At 35.9% G+C, this 23,548-nt stretch overlaps 1 protein-coding gene across 2 annotated transcripts in view; it reads left to right on the plus strand.

Annotated features, from left to right (window-relative positions):
• Positions 1-20,156, plus strand: part of LOC126189533 (ribosomal protein S6 kinase beta-1) — a 187,065-nt gene extending 166,909 nt beyond the window's left edge. The window contains exons 11-13 of one of the 2 annotated variants that reach the window (XR_007538040.1): positions 1,533-1,756; positions 10,361-10,473; positions 20,088-20,156. Coding sequence is in view for 1 of the 2 variants with exons in the window: in XM_049930950.1 (XP_049786907.1) it covers positions 1,533-1,754; positions 10,361-10,366 (228 nt within the window). In the remaining variant the exon portion in view is untranslated. Of the gene's footprint in view, positions 1-1,532; positions 1,757-10,360; positions 15,552-20,087 lie in introns of those variants that run through there. The other variant, XM_049930950.1, reaches the window with a different exon arrangement.
• The last annotated feature ends 3,392 nt before the right edge of the window (positions 20,157-23,548 follow it).

Raw genomic sequence — 23,548 nt, forward strand, 5'->3', positions numbered from 1 at the left:
ATGCATGAAAAACTGTTGCATTGTGCATGATGTTTATATTTATTACGTCTTTACTGCGAAATCTGATCCCAATTACTACTAAATCTATTCCCAGTGCAATTTACAGTTCAGTATCCAAGTGTGCCACTGGATGTACCTACAAAACTATGTCATTTTATTCTTTACTGTCACGACACTCCTACACTTGAGTCAACTTAAAGAAATCCTTGACACCTGGCAGCACTTTTGTCAGCTTTCAACTGTGAAGCACATATGGCTTTAGGTGGAGCAATAGCCATCTAAAGAATTATGAAGAGGCGTTGTCACAGAGACGTTCACAAAATATGAGTTGTAGACACACAAAGCAGTGGTGTCTAGTGTGTGGACACTGTACACTACGCAAACACAGTTCATTTTTTGTTTTTGTTTCTAATAGAAAATTGGCAGAATTGTCAGCTTGCTGTGTTATAAATGGAGGCAATCTAAAAACCTTTGAAGGTTGTGAAACTGGAACACACATTTCAGCGAATGCTTAACTTGAAATAATAGTTGAAAAATTGATTATTAGAAAGAACAATTATAAATAAAATGTTAGACATTGTAAAAACTTTTCAAATATTTTGAAATTACAGGTTAACAATAAAATTTATCAGAAACTGTGTGGAAGAGGAGATTCCAGTTATTCACAATGAATGATAACAGACTAAGCAACATGATCTTAAAGTTTATTTTCAAGAGGAAAAGAAACAATATAGGAGAAGAAGCAATTAAAAGATATGTTTTAAAAATGGGTTTCCATGGGGGGGTAGTAAATGAAATTGGCACATAGTAGTGTGTAATAAAAAGGGGAATTGGACTTGGCCCCTAGAAGGCCCTAACGCACAAAAAAAGGAGAAATAAATTAAAAAAGGTTCATTACATGCTCTTTCTTGTTAATTTTCTGTCATTGGAAAAACTAAATTTTCTATGTGCCTAACCATATTGGAATCTAAAGATTCTGTATTCACTACATTTAGCTACTTTTATTGGAAACAGAACCCCTTTGTTTTTATCACTCTTAGTTGTCATAGACATAGTTTCCAGACTATATTCATAGGATCAAGATATTTACAAATGTAGCCTTTGCAGCAAACAGTTTTTAGCTATAATGCTTTCTGTAACTGAAAGTAACGGTATACTGTTCCAGATTGTTAATTCATAGGTCAATTCTCTAGAAATTAATCTTTATTGTGTGAAGCATATTGTGAAAACTGAGTAAATAAACAGTGAAAATATTTATTACTTGTCTACACTTAACTAAAATACTCGGAAATTATTGTTGGACAACATCACCCTGTTCATCTGTCCATCTCCCTCTGTTCCTCTCCGTATACCCCCCCCCCCCCCACACACACACACACACACACACACACACACACACACACAGCTTCATGCCAATCCTAGGTATTCCCGAAATTTCTTGTCTCCTTTGTCTCCTTTTGATTTCCCAGTAAATTATCATGAGTGTTAATGTTGTAGACACAATTTGTAATTTATAATTTTGTTGTGAACAGGGATTCACTTATGTGGCACCTTCAGTACTAGAAGAGATGTACAAGCCACCACGCATTGTGAAAGCCAGATCACCCAGGAAGTCCGCATTTCCTGCTCCATCACTTAGACAGCCTTTCAGCCCCAGGCACAATCATCATTTAGCTCCAAATTTTGGCTTCCACCAAAGACCAGCAACAAATGACTACCCCATGGGAACTCCCAGCCAAGATGAGATGATGGAGGTGCAAGTTTATTATTATGTTATTATTATTATTATTATATATTATTATTATTATTATTACTACTACTATTATTATAATTACTATTATTATAACAAGTTACATTTAAAAAAAATGCCCTTTGGATTTGATTGTGGCACACTGCTGATCAAGATCTCTTCCTCGTATTAACTCCTTTCAGTCTTTGGCCTTCTTAACCACTTCTGATTTGAAACTTATCAGGCATTGTCTCCTTCAATGTCTACTTTGTGTTTTTCCTTTTAAATGATTGAAGACAAATATCTGCTACTATTTGCTTCCACAGTAGAGTAAGGGTGGGTAATATTAAGAGTGCTATGGCAATTCACTGATAAACATAGAGGAAAGATCATATAGGTCAAAAGGAGTATACTGAAGGCCTCTATAAGGGGGAGGACTTGTCCAGTGACATGATAGCAGAAGAAATTGAAGTTCATGTGGATGACATAGGGGATACAGTATTAGTGAGAATGTAACAAGGCTGTGGAAGACTTGATATTAAATAAAGAAAAGAGGATTCCACCTGAATTTCTAAAATGATTGGAGAAAGTGATAATGAAATGACTATTCACGTTGCTGCGTAGAATCTGAGAGACTGGCAACTTGCCCGTCAGACTTTCGGAAAAATTTCATCCAGATAGCAAGGGCTGGTGAGTGTGTGAAGTATCACACAATTAGCGTAACAGCTCATGCATACAAGCTATTGACAAGGATAATATATGGAAGAATGGAAAAGAAAATTGAGAATCTGTTAGATGACTATCAGTTTTGCTTTAGGAAAGGTGCAAGAGGCAATCCTGATGTTGCGCTTGATAATGGAAAAAGGACTGAAGGAAGATAGACTGGTTCATTGAATACGTTGACCTAGAAAAGCGTTCAACAATGTAAAATGGTGCAAGATGTTCACAATTCTGGAAGGAAAAAAAACATAGGAGTAAGCGACAGGTTCAAAATGGTTCAAATGGCTCTGAGCACTATGGGACTTAACATCTGTGGTCATCAGTCCCCTAGAACGTAGAACTACTTAAACCTAACTAACCTAAGGACATCACACACATCCATGCCCGAGGCAGGATTCGAACCTGGGACCGTAGCGGTCACGCGGTTCCACACTGAAGCGCCTAGAACCACACGGCCACACCGGCTGGCGTAAGCGACAGGGAAAGATAGGGGTAATATATAGTATGTACCAGAAACAAGAGGGAGCAATAAGATTGGATGACCAAGAACGAAGTGCTTGAATTGAAAAAGGGTATGAGACAGGGATGCACTCTCTCACCCCTACTGTTCAATCAGTACATCAAAGTAGCAATGATGGAAATAAAGAAAGGTTCAAAAGTGGGATCAAAATTCAAGGTGAAAGGATATCAATGATAAGATCCACTGATGACATTGCTATCTTCACTGAAAGTGAAGAGTTATTAAGAGATCTGTTGAGTGGAATGAACAGTCTAATGAGTACAGAATATCAATTAAGAGTAGACCAGGAAAAGACAAAAGCAATGAGAAATAGCAGAAATGAGAGTAGCAACTAACATTAACATCAGAATAGGTGATTAGGAAGTAGGAGAAGTTAGGAATTCTGTTACCTTTGAAGCAAAATAACCCATGATGGATGAAGCAAGGAAGGCTTTAAAAGCAGACTAGTACAGTGAGAAAGACATTCCTGGTCCAGAGAAGTGTATTGGAATCAAACTTAGGCCTTGATTTGTGGAAGAATTTCCTGAAAATGTACATATGCAGCGCAACATTGTATGGTAGGAAATCATGGACAATGAAAAAGGGAACAGAAGAGAATTGAACCATTTGAGATATGGAGCTACAGAAGAACGTTGAAAATTAGGTGGTCTGATAAGATAAGGAAGGAGGTGGTTCTCCACAGAATTGACAAAGAAACTAACAAGAAGAAGTGACAAGATGATAGGACATGGGTTAAACCATCAGGGAATAACTTCCATGCTACTAGTGGAGCTGTATATGGTAACTATAGAGGAAGACAGAGTGGAGAGTGAGGGTGGAAACTGCTCTTGTGGGGAATGTAACAGCATCTATGCAGTGTTCTCAGTCAGGGTGTATACGCCACTAGAAATCTGGGAAAATCCTTGGAATTTTTTTATCTGGAAGAAAACTGGGAAAACCTGAGAAATTTTCAGCATTCTGGAAAGTTTTCATTCTTTCAGTTTTCAGTTAAATTTTTGTAATTTTGGCTAGTAGGAACTGATAATCCAGCAAAAATTTTTACTTCAGTCTGCTACTGCAGAGTAATATGCAGCAATAAAATATAAATGAGAGAAAGACTTCAAAATAAAACTTAAATTGCAAAGAAAATGCTCCATTGGCAACAAAACAGTGTGTGCAAATGCACGTCTGCTGAGAGCAAAATGTGTCAAACGACGAAGACTAACCAATACTTCATACCAACAAAGTCCTTTTGATCACAGCATTTGACTCTCATTGAAAACTTTAAACACTTGGAGGAGCAGCCACTTAGCAAAATTTCGGACCCATAAGACCACACATTTATGCCACTCTTTAAAATTGTATTGGCAGATTTGAGGTTAATGTATGTTAAAGGATAACACATGAAAAAAAATATTGATATTATATGTCGAAGTTTAGCTTGTAGCTGCACTCTGTGTGTGTTAATGTAAGCCATTAATCTTCCCTATTTGTGCGTTCGCACTGCTTAACAGTGATGTTGCTATATGCTGACTACATTATGCTCTGAATATCAGCTGTCATTGGTTGGGGCCATCACGTGACATGAGCTGTGATTGGCTGACAAAAACACAAGGTTATACCATATCCACATTTATAGAGCCAGAGCTCATGCGTTAATACACTCAAGATGGAATGAAATATGTTTGTAGGTATGACTGTCTAATTTTTTTGAATGACATTCATGTGCAATCCTACATGGAACAAAATAAAAGAACCTTATTAACTGTTAGATTGTCATTGGATTGTCATGGTATTCCCGCAGATGGTGCTCAAACAAAAATTAAAATATTTAATGCTTTTCTTTGTCAAGCAACAAATTTTGGGAATACCCACTGGTGGGTGCATTCCATTGGATGGCAAAGGAGAGGATTGCCACATGCACACATTTTGATTTGGTTGATTGAAAAAGTCACATCACATCAAACTGACAGTCATCTTGGCAGATGTCGACACTGATCCAGGCTTATTTGCCGTTGTCACCAAAAACATTATTCAAGGTCCATATGGCTTACTCAACAATAATTCACCATGCATGTTTGATAGGGAATGGACAAAATAATAACACAGAGACTGACTTGCCAAGCCTATTATTTGTAATGACAGATATCCACTCTATCATCGACAATCATCTGAAGATGGCATCAAATCCATCAATTTGGAAGCTCAAAACAGTGGCATTGAAGCTAATTGTTGGGCTGTGCTCTCGAAAGCATACAAGGCACAGTTGAGCATTGCAAATTGATCAAGTAAATTTGCAAACAAAGGAAGTGGTATGTCAGTTTATGGAGTGAGAATGCAACAGCATCTGTCAGTGAAATTTAGTATATCACCTGGAATGCTACATCAGTAGCAACAAAGCAGTATGGCAAATTTTTATTTTTATTTATTTATTTATTTATTTTCAGTCCATCAGTGACATCCTTCAGTTGTTCATTTATTAGCACACCTTGGAAACGGATAGCACATGCACTTCGCATCAGAAAATGAAAGTGCAAGAGCATTGTCACCACTGCCAAAAATGTTTACTGCATTTTATTTTATTTATTTATTTATTTTTTTCATTGTGCGGGTATGATATGTTTGCTTATGCTACTTTACTGTGAAGTGCTAACATATCACATTGAATACATCAGCAAACAAGTTTCATTGTATCTTTGCCAATGTTCAGATCTTCTGCACATTATTCAACAAATTAGTAAAGAATTCTCTTACTTGAGATTATTGTTAATCAAAGTATTTTGACCGACATCCTTCCAAGAACTGAGAACAGTAAATGATCAAGTATGCTCTAATTATTGTGAAGCTGGCCACAGGTTGAATCTTCTGGAGAACTATGCACATGAGGCATTTCACTGACTGATTGCGTACTGCCCAACCATAGAAAATACGCACATTATTTTCGATCATTTTGACAGCGTGTTTCCCATCCAAGCCAAAAGATCTGCAGAAAAAAAATTCAGAGACTACATGACTAAAGATATCCTATGTCGTTCACATCCTACAAATAAAATCCAGACATTCAGTGTCCATTAAACCTGTAATAATGCATTGGTTTTGATTGAAGACATATGTTTGGCAATCACTAACAAATCAAAGGTATGGTTGGCAAGGGCTAGCCAAACATATCTGCAGTTTTTTCAGTCATAATTTGCAACAAGAAATATACTTTGATATTGATGAATTGGGTAAAAATCTTCCTAAATTGATACCAGAACAGTGCATAGTAAGACAATTATGCATGAAGTTAAAAGCCAAAACATGGGATTGTATTTTCTAGATGCACCCACAGGCACAGGCAAAAGTTTTCTCATTTCCCCTATTTTGGGAACCATACAATCACAAAAAATACTTCACTGGCCATTGCATCATCTCGTATTGCAGCACCTCTTTTTGATTGTGACCAAACAGCACATTCAGCTCTGAAATTGCTGTTGAATCTGCAAATCGCTGGAACACGTACCTGCAATATCAACAAAAATTATGGAATAATAAAGTACTCCAATCATGTTAAGTCATTATATGGAATGAATGTACTATGGTGTACAAAAAAGCGTTAGCACTTCACATACACTCAGTGATTTGAGAGGAAATAAACAACTCTACAGTGGTGCACTCATTTTTATTATCAGACGCTTTATGACAAACTGAACCACTTACTGAATTCAGCAGCTACTGATGAAGATGATGCATGTCACAAGTCATGTTTTATGGTGTCATGTAAAAAAAATTAGCTGCAAAGATTGATATGCATGAACAACTACAGTGTGATGGATCTGCTGAAAATTTCATAAAACAGTTGTTGGATTAAATATTGCAACCTCACCATCTTTATCCTCTCTGAAATATTCTCAATTTTATCACTGTTGCATGAACAGGCAGGGGGGGGGGGGGGGGAGTTTGGGGGATGGTGGAAACCTGGAAAGGGTTGGGTGGAAAGGTGGGGAGGGAGGCTGGAAAGGTGATGAGGGAGGGTGGAAAGGTGGGGGGGGGGGGGAGGGTGGGGAGGGAGGATGGAAAAGGTGGGGAGCCCGGTAACTTTGCAAAGTCATGTTTGGATTTATGTTTCGGAGAAGAATGACAGGCATGCCAATTTTCGATGTTAAAACATGCAGTAACGTGCCAGGCAAATCTAGTGAATTCAAGAATTCAGCTGCATAAGATAACTTCATCTTAATGCATTATGTTAATGATATGTTGTTGCTTCAACTGGTATTTAGTTTTCAATTCTGAAATTGATAGCATTGACTTCGTTGTTTTTGGCTGCTAATATAGCATGTGCACAGAGCCACCGATGAAAACTTTGTGGATCAATTTGCCTACTATGGCTATGATTTTACAAAAGTTTATTAGTAATTTGATGCTCTGGGTGGATTGCCCTCCCCACTTTTCCACCCACCTTTCCACCCAACCCTTTCCAGCTTTCCACCCTCCCCCAAATTCCCCCTTCCCCCCCCCCCCCCTCCCTCCTGCCTGTTCATCTGTCTGATCACATATTACTGATTCAATAATTCTGTTCAGATATGAATGCAACAGTGATAAAATTGAGAATATTTCAGAGAGGGTGAAGATAGTGAGGTTGCGATATTTGCTGAGAGACATTCAGAAATATGTGTACTTCGATAGAGGAATTTTATGTTACTCTACTCAAAGGAAAGTGAGAAGAGGATGCACTAGCTTGCATCGCCATGAACTTAAATGAAATTTTACTGAGCATTTGAAAACATGAATAGACTGGGTGAAAGGAATGGCAGTCAAACTTGGTCACATTGTAAACTCAAAATATGGGCATGGGTGCCACAGCTTCTGGAACCAATTTGGTAGCTTTAAGTTACTTTGAAGCTCTACTTTGTCGGAACATATTAAAAGCTGTAATTGTAGTTTGAGGTAAGTATATTCTTGTCATTACCACTCCAGATAATAATTGTTCAATTCAGGAAGACCAGATAGCGAGTCATCACAGGTAGTGTTCATCGTTCTACCACTGTAAAAGTTTTTACATCTGCAGAAACACGCTGTTTCTGGAAGATACTTCATCCCTGAATACAGATTTAATTTCAGAATTTCTGTGTCGGTCGTAGTTCCCATGTAATACTGGTTTCAGTAACTGCTTATGTCACCTGATGTATTATGGCATTATATGTTTCTTGCAAAAGGAGAACAAAAAAATTTTGTCAGTAGTTATTCAAAGAAATGAGCAACATAAGAGTAAAGAAAAGTGAATAAACATACCTGATAATGTTTTCCCCTGATTGCCTATGATATTTTGCCTCAGGAACATCTCTTCATAAGGACCAACAGTAGTTAGTCAGACATTTTGCAGTTCTCCTGATCCTTTGATAATGTTCTTGCATTTGAGAAATGTCCTAGTGGAACCATTCATCATGTTTGTCACTAGCACCAAGGTTATCCAGAAGTAGTTCAAATGATCATTCAAGCAATGTATCTTAATTGACATGTTACAGCCCATATAGTGATATGATCTCATTAGTTCTTGTACAATATTGTGATAGTTTCCTGCCTTATGGTTGCCTGAAAAGTTCTTACAAATATTTATGAAAGACAGCCATGTTGTTTTTTCAAGTTGACTCAAAAAAAGTCGGGGAAATTTTCATCAGCCATTAATTCCCTTATTTGCATCCTTACAAATATTCGCTCCGTAATTTTTGCTTCACTGATCTTTGGGAACTTATTTCTCAAATACATGAACCCATGGGATGTTTTGTCCATGGCTTTCACGAAGTTTTTTGTAGGACACAATTTAATATGCAGTAGAGGTAGATAAATATTTTTTGGGTTAACATGAGGAGTCTTCACCATATTCTTCTCTCCATGTAGCAGTTTTTTTTCCAAGCAGGTCATTTTTTTTATCAGAATGGTGGTTTTTTCCATCTCTGCTGTCCCACTTGCGTATAAAGCAGCAGTGATTTGTATACCTGAGCTGCAAACAGAGTAGAATTGAAATAACTGTGAGATCTACACATATACACTATTTATATTTCTCATATTGGATATATGTGAATAGCAGTTCAGAGTCCTCATGTGTTTCCTTCATATTAAATGCTTGAGCTATCGGAAGAGAAGGAAATTCCTCCCTTTGTGGAGAAGTACTGCTTTCAGACAAAGTTTGCTACAATCTATGAACAAATGCCACTCACTCACATGGAAACCGTGGACAAAAGTGTCCATAGTGTATTCAATGTCATTAAAACAAACCATGTCACCTTCTTTGGAGAAATGTTAAGGAAAAGGAAGATGGCAGGCACAATAACCATTCAATTTCATACCAGGAAGAAGAAGATTCCTTTCTTTTAATCATAAAGCTAGAAGGTTAGCCTGTTTCTTTGACAAATTTAAATCATGAATAAGATCGTTGAGGCCGCCCTGAGAAAAAATGGCTCATTTGATTCACAGGGGGTCATTAAATGTTGAGTCAGTGTATCTCCTTCTCTGTCTTCAGTATTCCTCTTCATTCACTGTCACATTGTCAGGAGGCACTGGTTCCGGCATTTCTTCGTGGTGATATGTAGGTCTTAAAGCAGGTAGTAAATTAGGACACTGCACACTTTTCCTTATTTTAGAGGCGATTCCAGCTATTTCTGTTACACAAACTTAAGTCTGTTAAGTGACCCATTGATTTCCTCCAAATCATGGGGACACCAAAGGATATCCATCATTATCCTGTTAAATAGCCTGTTAAAGAGTGCAACACATGTCAAACAGCATTTGTAGGGGACCCATTTTTGTCTTGTTTGCCAACCTTGCACCCAAAATAAAGTTCATAACTTTTTTTACAAGAGGATTAAGTTTTTGTTTTTGTGATTCCAGAGTTAAGTCACTACAGATATAACAAATAGAATTTGGGTTATTTACACAGGTATGAGGCATTTCTTCTAAAATCACTCAAAACACAAACATACAGGAATGCACTTCACAGGGTCAGAGCTTTTCCACTACTGAGAGTGATGCAGCAGAGCAACATGACGTGATACAATGTGAGGATGACCCATCGGTCTCCATTGTATCCTGAGATCATGTATGGAATTCCTTGTATGTATTTTGCGTGTCTGCTAACAGTTACATATGCAAAAAATAAATAAAAGCAAATTAAGTAATTCCAAAGTAACCAAAATGCAGAATTTTTAAGTTTTTGTTGTAGATAGAGGGTACTGTACATGAAATCTGAGCCCAATAGGCAAAAACAAATTTAATTTTCAAATTCAACAGCTAAGAACGCCATTCACATTCTTTGTAACAAAAAATGCAATTGACCAGTGGTATTTAGATATTTGTCATGGATATTCTGCATTTGTGTTTCATTTGCTTTAGTTTTTAATATTATTTTCCACTTACACATTTATTTGTTTTTCCAGGCCTAGGCTGTTTTGACGCACTTCATTTGATCCTGAGTTGTGTTCATTCAGTGCTTATCATTCTGGTCAACCACTTTCGATCATTGGAGCATGAACTACCTGTCTACACAGAGGTTGGTAACAATCGCATAGTTGCACTATCTTCTCTGGTGCTCCTTCTGCTCTCTCTGAATGTTTGAATTCAGAATTTCAGCCATGTAATGATATGCTTGGAATTAAGACCCTCTTTAGTTAATAGAAGCATGGAAATTTGTGTCACGATGGCTATGTAAATTATTGTCACAGAGAATGGACGCTGTCTCGTACATTATTTTTTACAATGCTTGCACAGAAGATTTTTGTAAATAAAAAAAAAAAACTTTATCTTATCTGTAAATGTAACCATTCTGAGGGGCAGTAGGATGTGGTTAACATGTGAGATTCTGCAACTCTTCCCCAGCTCTGTCAGTAACATTCAGGAATGTATATGTCGACATACATTGTCAGAGCATGTATACCAGTGCCACAGCCTACTCAAGCTAAGCTCAGGGATGTATATCTTTTGGTAACCTCTATATGCAGTTCCAGTATCAAAGGAAAAATTTACCACATTTTTTCCTGAAAAGCTGCAGTTATGTGACTTGCGCTGAATAGCACAATTGGATATGAGCCAGCACCATTCATTTTTACATTTGTACATTTCCAGCATTGCATAATATCTGCATTTCTAAAAGGTTACTGTTTCTAATACGTAAGTGAAATTATAAAATTGTGCATCCTGTCCAAGGATATTCTGTTGATGTAGGGAATGTAATTGTGTAACTGAACTGTAGATGTATGTTTTGAATTTTGTTTACCTCATTTATTTACAGAATCATCGTTTAGAATTTTATTGGAATTTTGAAGTGAATTCTATATATATATAATTTGTTTTTATTTTTAGTGTTTATATTTATGACAATAATGTTAAAACATGAAAATGCCATATAAAGAAAACAAAGTGAAAAGTTAAATCCTGTTGCTGAATTACTGTAAATAATTTTTTTACAAACTGGTAATACCTCTTGAAGCAATAAAGTTGTGTTCACCAAAAGGCAATCATTTTGTATACATGGTATTGAGGGACAGAGAGAAATCTAATTTATAACTGCAAAATTTTAGGAATGTTCACACCTTTTTTTCTCTTCAGTGTAATAGCATTTAGAATTCAGGGATTTTTTTCCTTTTGCTCATTTTTATGTTATAATGCAACTGATAACTGATGGAGTTTCATCACAATCTTCCATATGTTGTGAACCCATAAATACAACAGCATTATGTCAGAGAGCAGTCACTTTTAGAACTGCCAATTTAACTTTTTTAAAGCTATTTGAAGTGTGTAACTTGTTAAAGAAATGTGAAGAAGCTTCTTTGATAGTTTGTTTCTTATGTTCCGTCTTCCGTGGAAATCTGACAAGTTAGGTTTCTTAGAACTTCTGTGGCATATACAGCATTTGTCTACATAATGGCTATAATTAACTGCACTTGATTTCACTGAACTCAAACTTAACAGAAATACAAAGATGACATACACTCTCATCCTTAAATATTTTGGCATTTAACTTGTGTTATTTCACTCTTTACACTATTTAACTTGTATTATTAAACTCTTTACACTATTTGCATTTAAAATGCTGTGTGTATTTTTCTTTGTGTGCTGTAGCACAGTCAGAGGAAATTGCCTGTTGAGGTACTCCTACAGTTATTTATGTGGATTGTGTAGTTTCCCAATGGCTGTAAAATCTAAGTTTTATTTGTTACAACCTTCTTTGTAAATTATTCTTTCACCAGTCACTCCCACACGTTCTATTCCTCCTGGTCTGTGTACATGCATTTGGTCCATTATATAGTGCAGAGGCTTTCTTTTAGAAGTCAGGAATGCAAATACTGTAGCAATTTTCCTTAGTTATAAATATTTACAGCATTTTCCTTTAATGTCAACCAAAAATAAAGCTTATGGAAAAAAAAGATTTGGTAAAATAACATTCAGTAAAGGATGTAGACACTCGAGCACAACCAGTCAGGACACTATTACACCTTAAAAGCAGCAAGAAATAATCAGCTGTGAAAATCTGTGTGTTGTTCTGGGCACATCTTGATTTTGAAACATAATTTGCTGTGTGCTCATGAAGTTGATGACTGCTTGAGGGTTTTGTCTTCATTCAGTTACTTAGTATTTTTAACATATATTCCATTTTGTTGTGGTAAATATTGATACTTCGTACATGTAATATGAGTCAATATAAGTACATTAAAAAGTGGAACTCGTGTTGTGACTTACTGAAATGAAGTGTACTGGACAAAGCAGTAAACTTGAGAAGTGGAGTTTAAAGAGATCAGCCTCCTCTTATTCCCCAGTCCAACTTTAAAGTGTGTTTTCACTGTATTGTAATTCTCATTTTTCCCAGCCCGTAAGAGGGTTCTGTCCTTTGCTTATACTGAAAAGTATTTTGTTTGACTTTATTATATAAGAACCTTTGGTTTAAATTAGCTGTTAAAATATCTTCCAAATATTCTACTCATAAATCCAATAAATTAAAAGGTTCTTAGTATAATGGAAGAAGATTACTTTGGGTGTTTGTCATCTAAACTTAATATTGTAAGATGTGAATGAGGTTGGATCACAACCCATCTGGTAGAAAAACAGCTGAATAAGAGGGCAAACAAATACCAAGGACAGAATATTGCTTAACTGATAATATTCCTTCCTTTTTGTATGCCTGCATGCTGTTCAATGCCCCTTCTATTCTGAGAGTGGTGATTTTTCCTTGTTTGTGTATTATATTCCATTCTTGATTCTCTGCCAATGTGTACAGTGTTTAATAGTTTTGTTTGTAGACTGTGCCCCTATTGAGCATGTACACACATACCACCTAAATGTGTAAGCCACGTTCCTAATTTGTGTTTCGTGTGCCTCAGACTGTGATATAAACTTCCTTCTGATCAGAATAATTAGTAATTTGTATTTGCTGTCCAGTGCATATTGTGTGATATGAACTCTGCCAGTGATTTAGTTTTCCTGAGAGTTCGTTGTGATTCCTGTTCCTTTGGAAAGCTGCCATTTGTCTTATTTTAAATAAAATCAGAATTTTTCATTGCTTGTGCCTGTTCCACAGTAAAGACAGATTTAGTGTCTATAAACAATGACATCACTTTGCTAAATTCTTCTTCTCTTCTGTTTTTGTCAGTAAGGCAAGATCCTATTTCTCGTCATGATACAAAGTAAGTTATTCAAAATTAAAACTATCCACCACCCCCAATCCAGCATTGACTGCATGTTTCAGAGATAAAATATAAAATATTATAAAAACTAAGCCACAGTTATAAATATTTGTAGGATTTTAATTATTCCGTGTCAGTCTGGTTCTGTTGTACAACTTACTTTGTGTTTCTTATTAACAGGCATTCTGGTAATAGTAAAAAACAACCACACACATGTTCCACTTATCTAAACCATTGATTGCAATAATACTCTCTCATTAATTATATAGTATGCTGCAATTACCACTTAATTTTACTGTACCTTCTTCTCTAACAAATCTTCTGTTCCTTTCTTGATGTATTTAAACAGTTTATTATGTAGTTTATTGCAGTTCTCAATTGACAACAAAATTTAAGTTTATTTGGTACTACTTTATTTGTAAATTTTTCTGTCACTGATTTCTTTTTGTCTCCTATTCCTTCTGTTCTGTGTACATACTTAGTCTGTCACAAACTAGATAGCCTCTCGTTGTTCTTGTCAGTGTAAAACCAAGTTAATTTGTGATGTACTGTCACAGAATTAGCTATTGTGAACCAATGCCACACTCCTACTACAAAGTATTTATTTATAGCAGCACATTTCCTGTACCTGAATTCTTATGTGCCCGCCAACCCCCGAGACCTAAGATGCCACTAGTCAAAAGCTGCCTTTCCTTCTCCCTGTCCAGTGTTTGTTAAGGATGTGGATAGTTACAAGCAGTTGCAATTTACAATTTGAAAGCAGTTTGTGAATCAAGTAATTACTGTACATTTTGAATTCCACCACTGGCCACCAAATTTATCAAACAGCTGCTAATAATACTCGTGTAAAATATTCTCGGTTTAAATTGTAATAAGTTTTCATGAACACTGAAATATGACAGCAGTAAATGCAGTCACATTTTAGATTTGTCCAGTACATACCTTATTGATGTAAATCATATCGCTATTTGACGGTTTTGTGATGATGTAGACTGTTGGTGTAATTTGATTTGCTGTTGAATCCAGATACTATTCCTTTAAGCAAACACTGTAATGAGTGCCTGTAGTGCTTGTCCTAACATTTGCTTTAAGATGCTGTAGTTGACATATTAGTTCCATGTTGATGTGGTGAATATAAATATTCTAGTTGTCTTTGCTTTATTTCCAACTGTTCAAAAATGAAACATCTTTGTAATTGGACCTCCACGTTAGCTGCCAAATGATGTCATTTGTGTAAATGTTATACATATTATTCCTTTTTAATGGTTAACAAGAAAGCCTGTTATGGAATTGTTACTGCTAATGAGTTGACTTTGGCACAGTTTCAAAAGAAAACACTTCTGTTTGTGTTTTCATAATGTCTAATTTATAAACAGTGAGCATTTGTCAGCTATTTCTCAGTTAATAATTATTGCAGGTATGTGATTTAGCAAGGCCGCAATAAAGAAACTGTTGGTTTGGAAGGAGTTGAAGTTTGTGATGTCTGAAGATGGGTGTAATCCCGAAACGCGTAACATGCGTAGTAACAATTTATAATGAAACGTCAAATGAATATTGATAGTTAAATGCTTGACTGGAAAGTGGCAATGGAGCAACATGTAGACATTAAAAGGAGAATAATAAGAGACCATTAAAGTCCCACAAGACCACAAATAAAGAGAGGTAAATAGAATCGAACAACTATGACTGAGAAACAGTGGACATAGATAGGCTTGTCTATACTGTTGTCACACTATTTTTCTGCTGTATAATATGGTCTGAAGATAGCACAAAACTCTTGGTGCTTGTTTCATACTTCGGGCGATTTTCAGGGCACAAGCATTTTGGACTTTAGATGATACCACATACCTGGACACACACTCAATGCATCTTCTATGGTGTTTATTTCTTTTCAGTTTAAAACTGTCATCAGCCCCCCCCCCCCCCCATATCTCACTCTCTCTCTCTCTCTCTCTCTCTCTCTCTCCCTCTCCCTCTCCCTCTCCCTCCCTTCCCCCCCCCCCTCTGTCTGTCTGTGTCTGTGTGTGTGTGTGTGTGTGTGTGTGTGTGTGTGTGTGTGTGTGTGTGTGTTGGGGGGGGGGGGGCAAGTTTTCAGCCTTATACTGGAATATTATAAAGAATACACTGCCAAAGTAGTAGTTCATGTAGTACTATGCTGTCAGATATACTAAAGCTTATAGTCTAACAGTTTCTTCTGTCCGTTATGTATTTCAGAGTATCCAATATGAGAACATATGTTAAAACTGTTCAGCAAAAATTATTAGTAACGCAATATTTTACTTGTGGGTTCTGGCAGCTTGCATTTTTCACATAGTAAAGTAAGACACACACTTCAGTTGCAATATCAGTGATTGCTGATTTTTGTCTTTTTTCCATCAGTGATCACGCTACTAATTGTGGTTGGTACTCCATTCCCCATCCAGAGTGAGACATTAATGTATGGTTATTTTAATTTATGTACTCAACTGAAGTATTTTGATGTGGGGCCTCGGTGTCTCAGTGGTAATGAAAGAAACAGTGATCCCGTATTTTCGTTTATGATTTATATTTTCAAAAAAGAGCTTGGATTGTATTTGTGATTACAAATGAAATTTTTGGTAAATTATTCCAAATTACAAGCCCTTTATCATTACATGCAAATTAATGTCTCGTGTGATAGTTGAATTGATCCTCTTAGATACAGTGTGGAAGTTTTTGCACAAAGCAGTTAGACATTTTGTACATAGCCTTAACATACAGCGAATTCCCACTGGTTCCCTGAAAACCTATTGTGGGTCACAAACCTCCCAATGATAGTGAAATCTTGACAGTAGTAGGTTCGAGTCACTAAATATAAATAACTTGTTCATTATATAACACCTTCATTTACCACGTCATCTGATATTTGTAACAATTTATTTCCCTGGTAATCATAAAGGAATTTGGATAACGGTATCTTTTGGTTTTTGAATGAATAAATTATTTCCACTCTTACACAGTTCGTCTAGGTGCAAATCCTTTTTGTGCAACTGAATGGTATTGACTTGGGTGTTAAAATAATTATAGGTTATGTAACAACATTAGGATTCCTGTTTTCAGAGGGATATCATTTTTGTGTATTTCATAAAATAAAGTACTTTAAAAACATCAGAAATCTGAAGACCATGGGTCCTGTACTGTGCTTGTACAAAATGGACTATGATCAGGAGATGCAATTCAGTTATTACACTAGTGATAACTTAGTTTGAAGTAAATTGAATGATTTTCCCATACAGTTTGGATGGGGTTAGTCTGGACAGAATTGCCTTTTTCCTTCCTGCCCCCCCCCCCCCCCCCCCAAATTATTCTAAATTCTTAAATTTCTTTTACAATTTGGGAATGAAACATAAATCATTTGACGCTAAAAATGTAACCAAAGCCATCTTCTCCTACCTACTTCCTCATTACCCATCAACCCCCCCCCCCCCCCCCTCTCTCTCTCTCTCTCTCTCTCTCTCTCTCTCTCTCTCTCTCTCTCTCTCTCTCTTTTGCTGGAGCATTACAGATCACATCTTTAAATGCCAATGTATGTCTAGAGACCCCAAATATCCAAATATGAGATTGTGATGGAACGTTCATGAGTATTGTATTCTAGTCACATATTATCTCACATACTGTATTAACCGTAATATTTTTGGAAAACAGTACTGTGTTAGGTGTAGTATGGTAAATGAGTGGTGAAGGTAATATTTTTTCTAGCTTAATCTTCCATTTTTCTAATTGGAAATCTGTCTTCCAATATGTTTTTAGATTTTTAGCAGAGTGATTTGATTATTGGTTGTACATGGCAGAGAAGCTACAGAATTGGCTTCACTCTTCCATTTAAGGAACAATCCACTGTTAATTTGTTAAATAATTGTTTTGTCAGTGTTTGACAGTTTAAATATGTAAATGAATATTAACCACAGTGCTTTTAGAAAATTCACATTGTCTGGTAGTTTCTTAGTCCATGCATATGTTATAATTTCTTAGATTTCTTTTACAATTTGGGAATGAAACATAAATCATTTGATGCTAAAAACGTAACCAAAGCCATCTTCAACCAACCCATTATGGCCTTCTAATGTATAGCCAACATATATTCAAATTTCTGTAATATTTGATGCATGTATTTTGCATCCTATTATTTCCATTACATGTTGAACAGTAACTGAGAGGTGTAACTTTTGTTTCCATGTTTCAAATGTTATGTCCCCATGAGTTCCAGAATATACACCAAAATTGTGCCTTTTTGATGGTAAATAAGATGGTTATCTAAATATTATTATATTTAGATGTTATTGCATATAGGTACTCTTGTGGTTCATCAGAAGAGCTCTCTCTCCAGAGTTTGTCCACTCATTATTTGTTTTGTAAGACTTGTTTAAAGGAATTTGTTTTAACAGTATTAAATATAGACATAAGAACATCCAGTTTTAAGATAATACAAACAGGCAAAAGGGAATAGCAGTTGTGAGCTCTTCCGATAAATGCAATGGTACGATTGAGTTACAAAAATACTGCTATGGTGGTCGTATCTTACATTAAGTACTAAATCATTATCAGTTTTATAATTTGTAAACTATGTGAGATCTGTAAATGATTTCTCCATTTCTTTGCCTTTTGTAATAACCTCATTTGGATAATGTGCTTTTTGTTAATTCAGGAGTAATTTATTACAAGGAAGACTGTGAAAATTTTGAGAATTGTATTATAATCCCATTGTACCTTTCTTCATTTCTGCAGCTGAATGTTTTATTTGACTGCCACTTTAAAGTACTCCTCACTAAATTTCCATCATTATGACACTTATAAACATCTTTTATTTACATGGGTTGTATTATTGTAAGCTCTTGATATTTATAGTTGTGTGTAATGAATTTTTATGCCTTGCTGCCTTGTAAGCAATAAAAATAATGCACAGGCTAGGTTTTTTTTTGCAAGAGTCCAGTGCGCTCTCTCTCTCTCTCTCTCTCTCTCTCTCTCTATATATATATATATATATATATATATATATATATATTGTCTCACCCACTGAAACTCCTTTCATATTAGTTAGTTTTAAAAACTGGCTTATTTTTCAGTGTCTTAATTTAACATCCTAGATTTTTGCATTTGATTTAGTCGATTCAGCCTTATGTATGTTCATTGTAGTTCCTACATTTTAGGTGCTGTTTTGTTAACAGAAGTGTCCTCAGTTTTTATTGTGTCAGTACTTTTCGGTTAAGAAAGAAGCTAAATAGCTCCAACAAATGCTGCTCTGAAATAATGTACTGTGATGAGGCTGATTAAAAATGATTGTATTACGAAGGAATGCACAATTTTATTAACAGTGAAAATAGTTTGCTGCAAGTTCCACACAGTTTGCAGAAACATTAAAATGCAGTCGTCCAGTAGATATTTCCTTAGTTGTCTTTTTCTTGGAAGAATTGCTATTAACTTGTTCCACAGTGTTTTACAAACTTATGAATCTCTGTGGGTAAAAGTTAATTAAATTTTTGTTTATGTTTAAATGGAGACAGTATGAGACAGTGTATTGCATTTCAGTTGCTTTATTATTATTATTATTGATGAAGATGATGATGATTATTTGAAAGTACTAACGAAGATCACATTTGCTAGTCAGGTTATTTGCTTACATCCGTTACTACAATACATGTAGTAAAACACGAATAAGAATCACATTGAAGAGCTATTGGAGATTATTTGATGCTGTTGATTTGAGTGCCTTTCTTCAGTCAAAATAAAAGATTGTTATTACATGGAGGAGGAGGAGGAGGAGGATGATACTTATCTTTCACTTGAATATTAACTTATTAGAGAAATTTCTTGACTTTCACTCCTATAATTGAGTTTCTGTATTCCTTTTTTGTGTTTGTTTTCCTGCTGTGTATTTTACATCTTGTGTTCAAATAATTATTCTTTTTATAAAGATGTCAGTGATACGGGGATTTGTCCAAACATGTTATTGTTTTTGAAGTTTCTGTGGTGTTAAAATTTTTAGTCCAATTCTATGAAATGGCATTATAAGTATATAGATCTTAAAAGGGAAATTAATCTTAGTCAGTTTCATTCTGACACAAGAGTGAAACATTAAATTTTAATTTATATACTGCATATTTCACAAAAAAACTTTAAATTTTTGTGTTCTCTTTATACTCTTTAATTTTAAATGTCTTTTCAACAAGCATGTTGTGTTCATTATCTCAGAGCTAAAGGAAAAAATGCAGGCAAAAGTGTGAACTATGAAGCCTGTGTGCTTATAACAGTTTGATAGTTAGTTTTAATACGTTATTTGTACAAATGTAATGAGTTATAAATGTTAAAATACTAATGATAATTGATACGTAGCATGTTTGCTATTATTGTGTCAGACCAGTCAATGAAACTTTGTGATTCAGATTGCATTTGTATCTTTCAACAACAAATAATTGGGCAGAGTGAAAAAAAATCAATAAATTCCTAAAATGAGTTTTTTTGCTCTTACTAGAAGAGGTGCTTGGAAAGGACTCCTTGACCTCCTTCACCCCCCATCACCACTTGCCAATCAAAGAAAACAAGGACTGCTCTTCATACCATCAGAAATGAACTTCCATTAAAAATGCATAAATGGAAATTACTACAAAAAATCTATAGCAGTTTGTGAAATGTGGACTGAGAAACACAACTCACCTGCAGATATAGTTAACTGCTAAGAAAAATGAATACATGGAAAAAGTAGACGTTTGAGTGCCCAGCTGATTTGTGCACCCTTTGTGCAGATTTTCTGTTCTACAATGCTTTTAACTGCTCATTGTACACCAAATCCACATTCCCTGCAGATAGTATGATTGATTTTTGTGTTCCAATCTTGGACCCTGCACATTGCTGTAGTACTTCAAAATTTCATATCATTTCGCAATTCACACTGAGCCAATTACAAAATTAGAATGCATGGTTCAAACTGTGTGTGTGTGGGGGGGGGGGGGGGGGGGGGGGCATTAAGTCAGTGCACTTGAATCGCAGGCGACACTGCCTTCGTGTCCTAAAATGCAGTACACATGTTTTGTTACCCGTTACAATTTGCCTTAAAAACCCATCACCTTCCTCATTGTATGACTTCTTTGGAAAGTCAAAGAACTGGCTAAATGTTTGCTTTTATGCAACTTGGTCAGCATTTTTTGTACCCAGCTTGAGCATAACATTGACAATTTAAACATTCTGTAATGATTGCATAAACCACATTTCTTGACGCTTGAGGAAACTCATCGCATGATGTCAAAATCGTGAAGTGTCTGTTCTCTCTCGCTTTTTCATCAACTTTCTGCACTGAATTGTCAGTAATGACTTGAGTGTCACCCACTTTGTTCATCATCATGCACATTTGTATGGTCATCTTTAAAGGTTCTCGCCCATTTCCATAGCCTCCCACTGCTCATAATGTTTCCTTCATACACTTTTCTGATCTAACTATGAATTTCATTCATTTTCATGCCTTTAGCATTAAGAAAACGAATCTCAGCGTGTATTTCCCAATCTCCAGCATCTCCATCGGAGGTGGCATGTGGCTTGCCATCGAAGTGCTGTACACAGCACATGTTAGCCAAACACTGACTGCGGCACCTCAACTTTCAATATGGTACCTCAACTTTCAATATGGTACCTCAACTTTCAATATGGTACCTCAACTTTCAATATGGTACCTCAACTTTCAATATGGTACCTCAACTTTCAATATGGTACCTCAACTTTCAATATGGTACCTCAACTTTCAATATGGTAACTCTTTAAAAACACCCCCATTAGTTAATTACCTGGAGTACCACATTCTATCTTTTATTCTGTGTTCATCAGTTGCTCAACTTATCCATTATGTGGTGTGTGGTGAACTTCACTCATTTAATTGCTACACTAAGACTATAAATGGAGCAAGAAGTGTACCAAGGATACTTTGTTCCATGTCATATCGTCATTGCTAGAGTAGAGAGAGAGACAGCATTTTCACCTTGAGATTAGGAAGTACACACTGAATCCTAACTTGTGCATAAAGTTAAAAGATGTCAGCATCACAGTGTTGCATAAAGATATCTTATTAGCACTACATTGTAGCTATCAGGAAGCCCTGGCAGCTTTGCCTCGTTTGTACTTTCATTGCTCTCTACTCCAGCAACAATATTGTTGTTGTTCATGATTTCCCCTTTGACTGCCATGACAGTTATGACTAGTGACGCACTACAGGAGATAAATGTCAAGCACAGTGAGCGGATCAGCAGTTTGTTTATTGTTGCAGAAGCCTCCATCCATGGATATTGAATAAAATTTTATTTTGCTTCCTGGACCTGGTACTTGACTTGGGAATTAGCACTTTGTTATTGTGTTGCTGTTTAAGATGATTTTGTCTTTTATCCAGCATTATGTTTGAGCTCACTTCTCTTGCAGCTGCAACATTTGTTCACTATTCTGTTCTTGACTATGACCTTAGCGTTGTCTTGGTTAATAAACATTATGTAGTTCACAGTAGTGACATCGCTAGTGTGTGTTGGACTCTGGCACAAAAGTAGCAGCCCATACATCTGATAAAATAACAGCTGTCTCCACACTCTCATATAAAAAGTTTAGGCAATTGAAAGGTAAACTTAATTTTTTGAATAAAAAATGGAGTATGTGAAGTGGAAAAATTAGGTTTCACCAGCGACAACTGCTGAGAGTACAGATAGTGACTTCATTATACTGGCGAACACAAACTTAAGATCTGGGACCCGTGAGAGGGGTGCAAAGTAAAAATATTTCATAGATAATATAGTCTCTTACATCTTCTTTTCTTAATACAGTCCACTTTCCAGTGGATTGATCCAAAAAAGTGTAAAATGCAGGAATGTGTAAAATGAAGGAAAGCATAAGAAAGACTACAAGCGAAAATGAATAAATTATTCTTACTGGCATATTCTTCGTATTGTTCAAAGACACAAAGTTAAAACAATTTAAATTTTGGTTATTTAAAAAAATATGGAAATAATTAATTGTTTTTATTTCTTTCTAACAGAAATTAGTGCTATGTGTCTCTCCACGGTACACAAAGCATCAAACGCACTATCATCACTAATGTACTGCCTCAAAATGTGTGTAGCTTCCATAGCTTATCTACTGCCTGGCACAACTGAATAATCGTCGTCATCATCCTGGACTCACATTCGGAAGGATGATGGTTCAAACCTAAGTCTGGCTGTTCTGATTTAGGTTTTCAGTGATTTCCTTGAATCACATCAGGCAAATGCTGGGATGGTTCTTTTGAAAGGGCATAGCCAACAGTTGGATCTCATTCATACAATTAGGAGGCAGGAACACTAACTTAATATTTTTGAGCTGCAGATTTCAGGGTGTGATGGACATCTGCCAACTAGCAGCATTATTTTCCTACTTCTTACCCCCATCCAGTGCATGCAATGTGGCTGTGAAGATGAAAATTGTCATCCACGCAATGCTGTTGGAATTGCAATTAGTGGGCAGAGTTCTAATGTTTATTAAACATCTTGGCTTTTTGAATTTACCAGTTACCAAAGGGGGTAATTTTTCAGACCCATCAGATTTGACCATAAGTAAAATAATTATCCCCTACTTACTCAGTTTCCCACCATGGCATTTCTCACCTTTAAAACATAAGGTTTTAGTTTGTAATATGTTATAAACAAGATCAGTTTCATCAACATTAAAAATGTTTTGGATTGTAATCTTTAAAGATATTTTGCAATTTTTCTTTTCCATTGGTCCTCAGCTCCACTATCAACACTTACACTTTAATCAAACAGCTGGTTGTAAACAGTGTTGTTGTGAGTTTTAAATAGAGTGATCCAACCATTTGGCAATGTGAATTTGGCAATCCCCACTTTGCAGCAAACTGAAGTGCCTTATCTCTCAGATGTTGACATCAAGTGGAATTCCCAATGCTCTCATGCTAACAAACCACTCTGCAAC

Source organism: Schistocerca cancellata, chromosome 1, assembly GCF_023864275.1.
Source record: "Schistocerca cancellata isolate TAMUIC-IGC-003103 chromosome 1, iqSchCanc2.1, whole genome shotgun sequence".
In the NCBI taxonomy this organism is placed as follows: domain Eukaryota; kingdom Metazoa; phylum Arthropoda; class Insecta; order Orthoptera; family Acrididae; genus Schistocerca; species Schistocerca cancellata.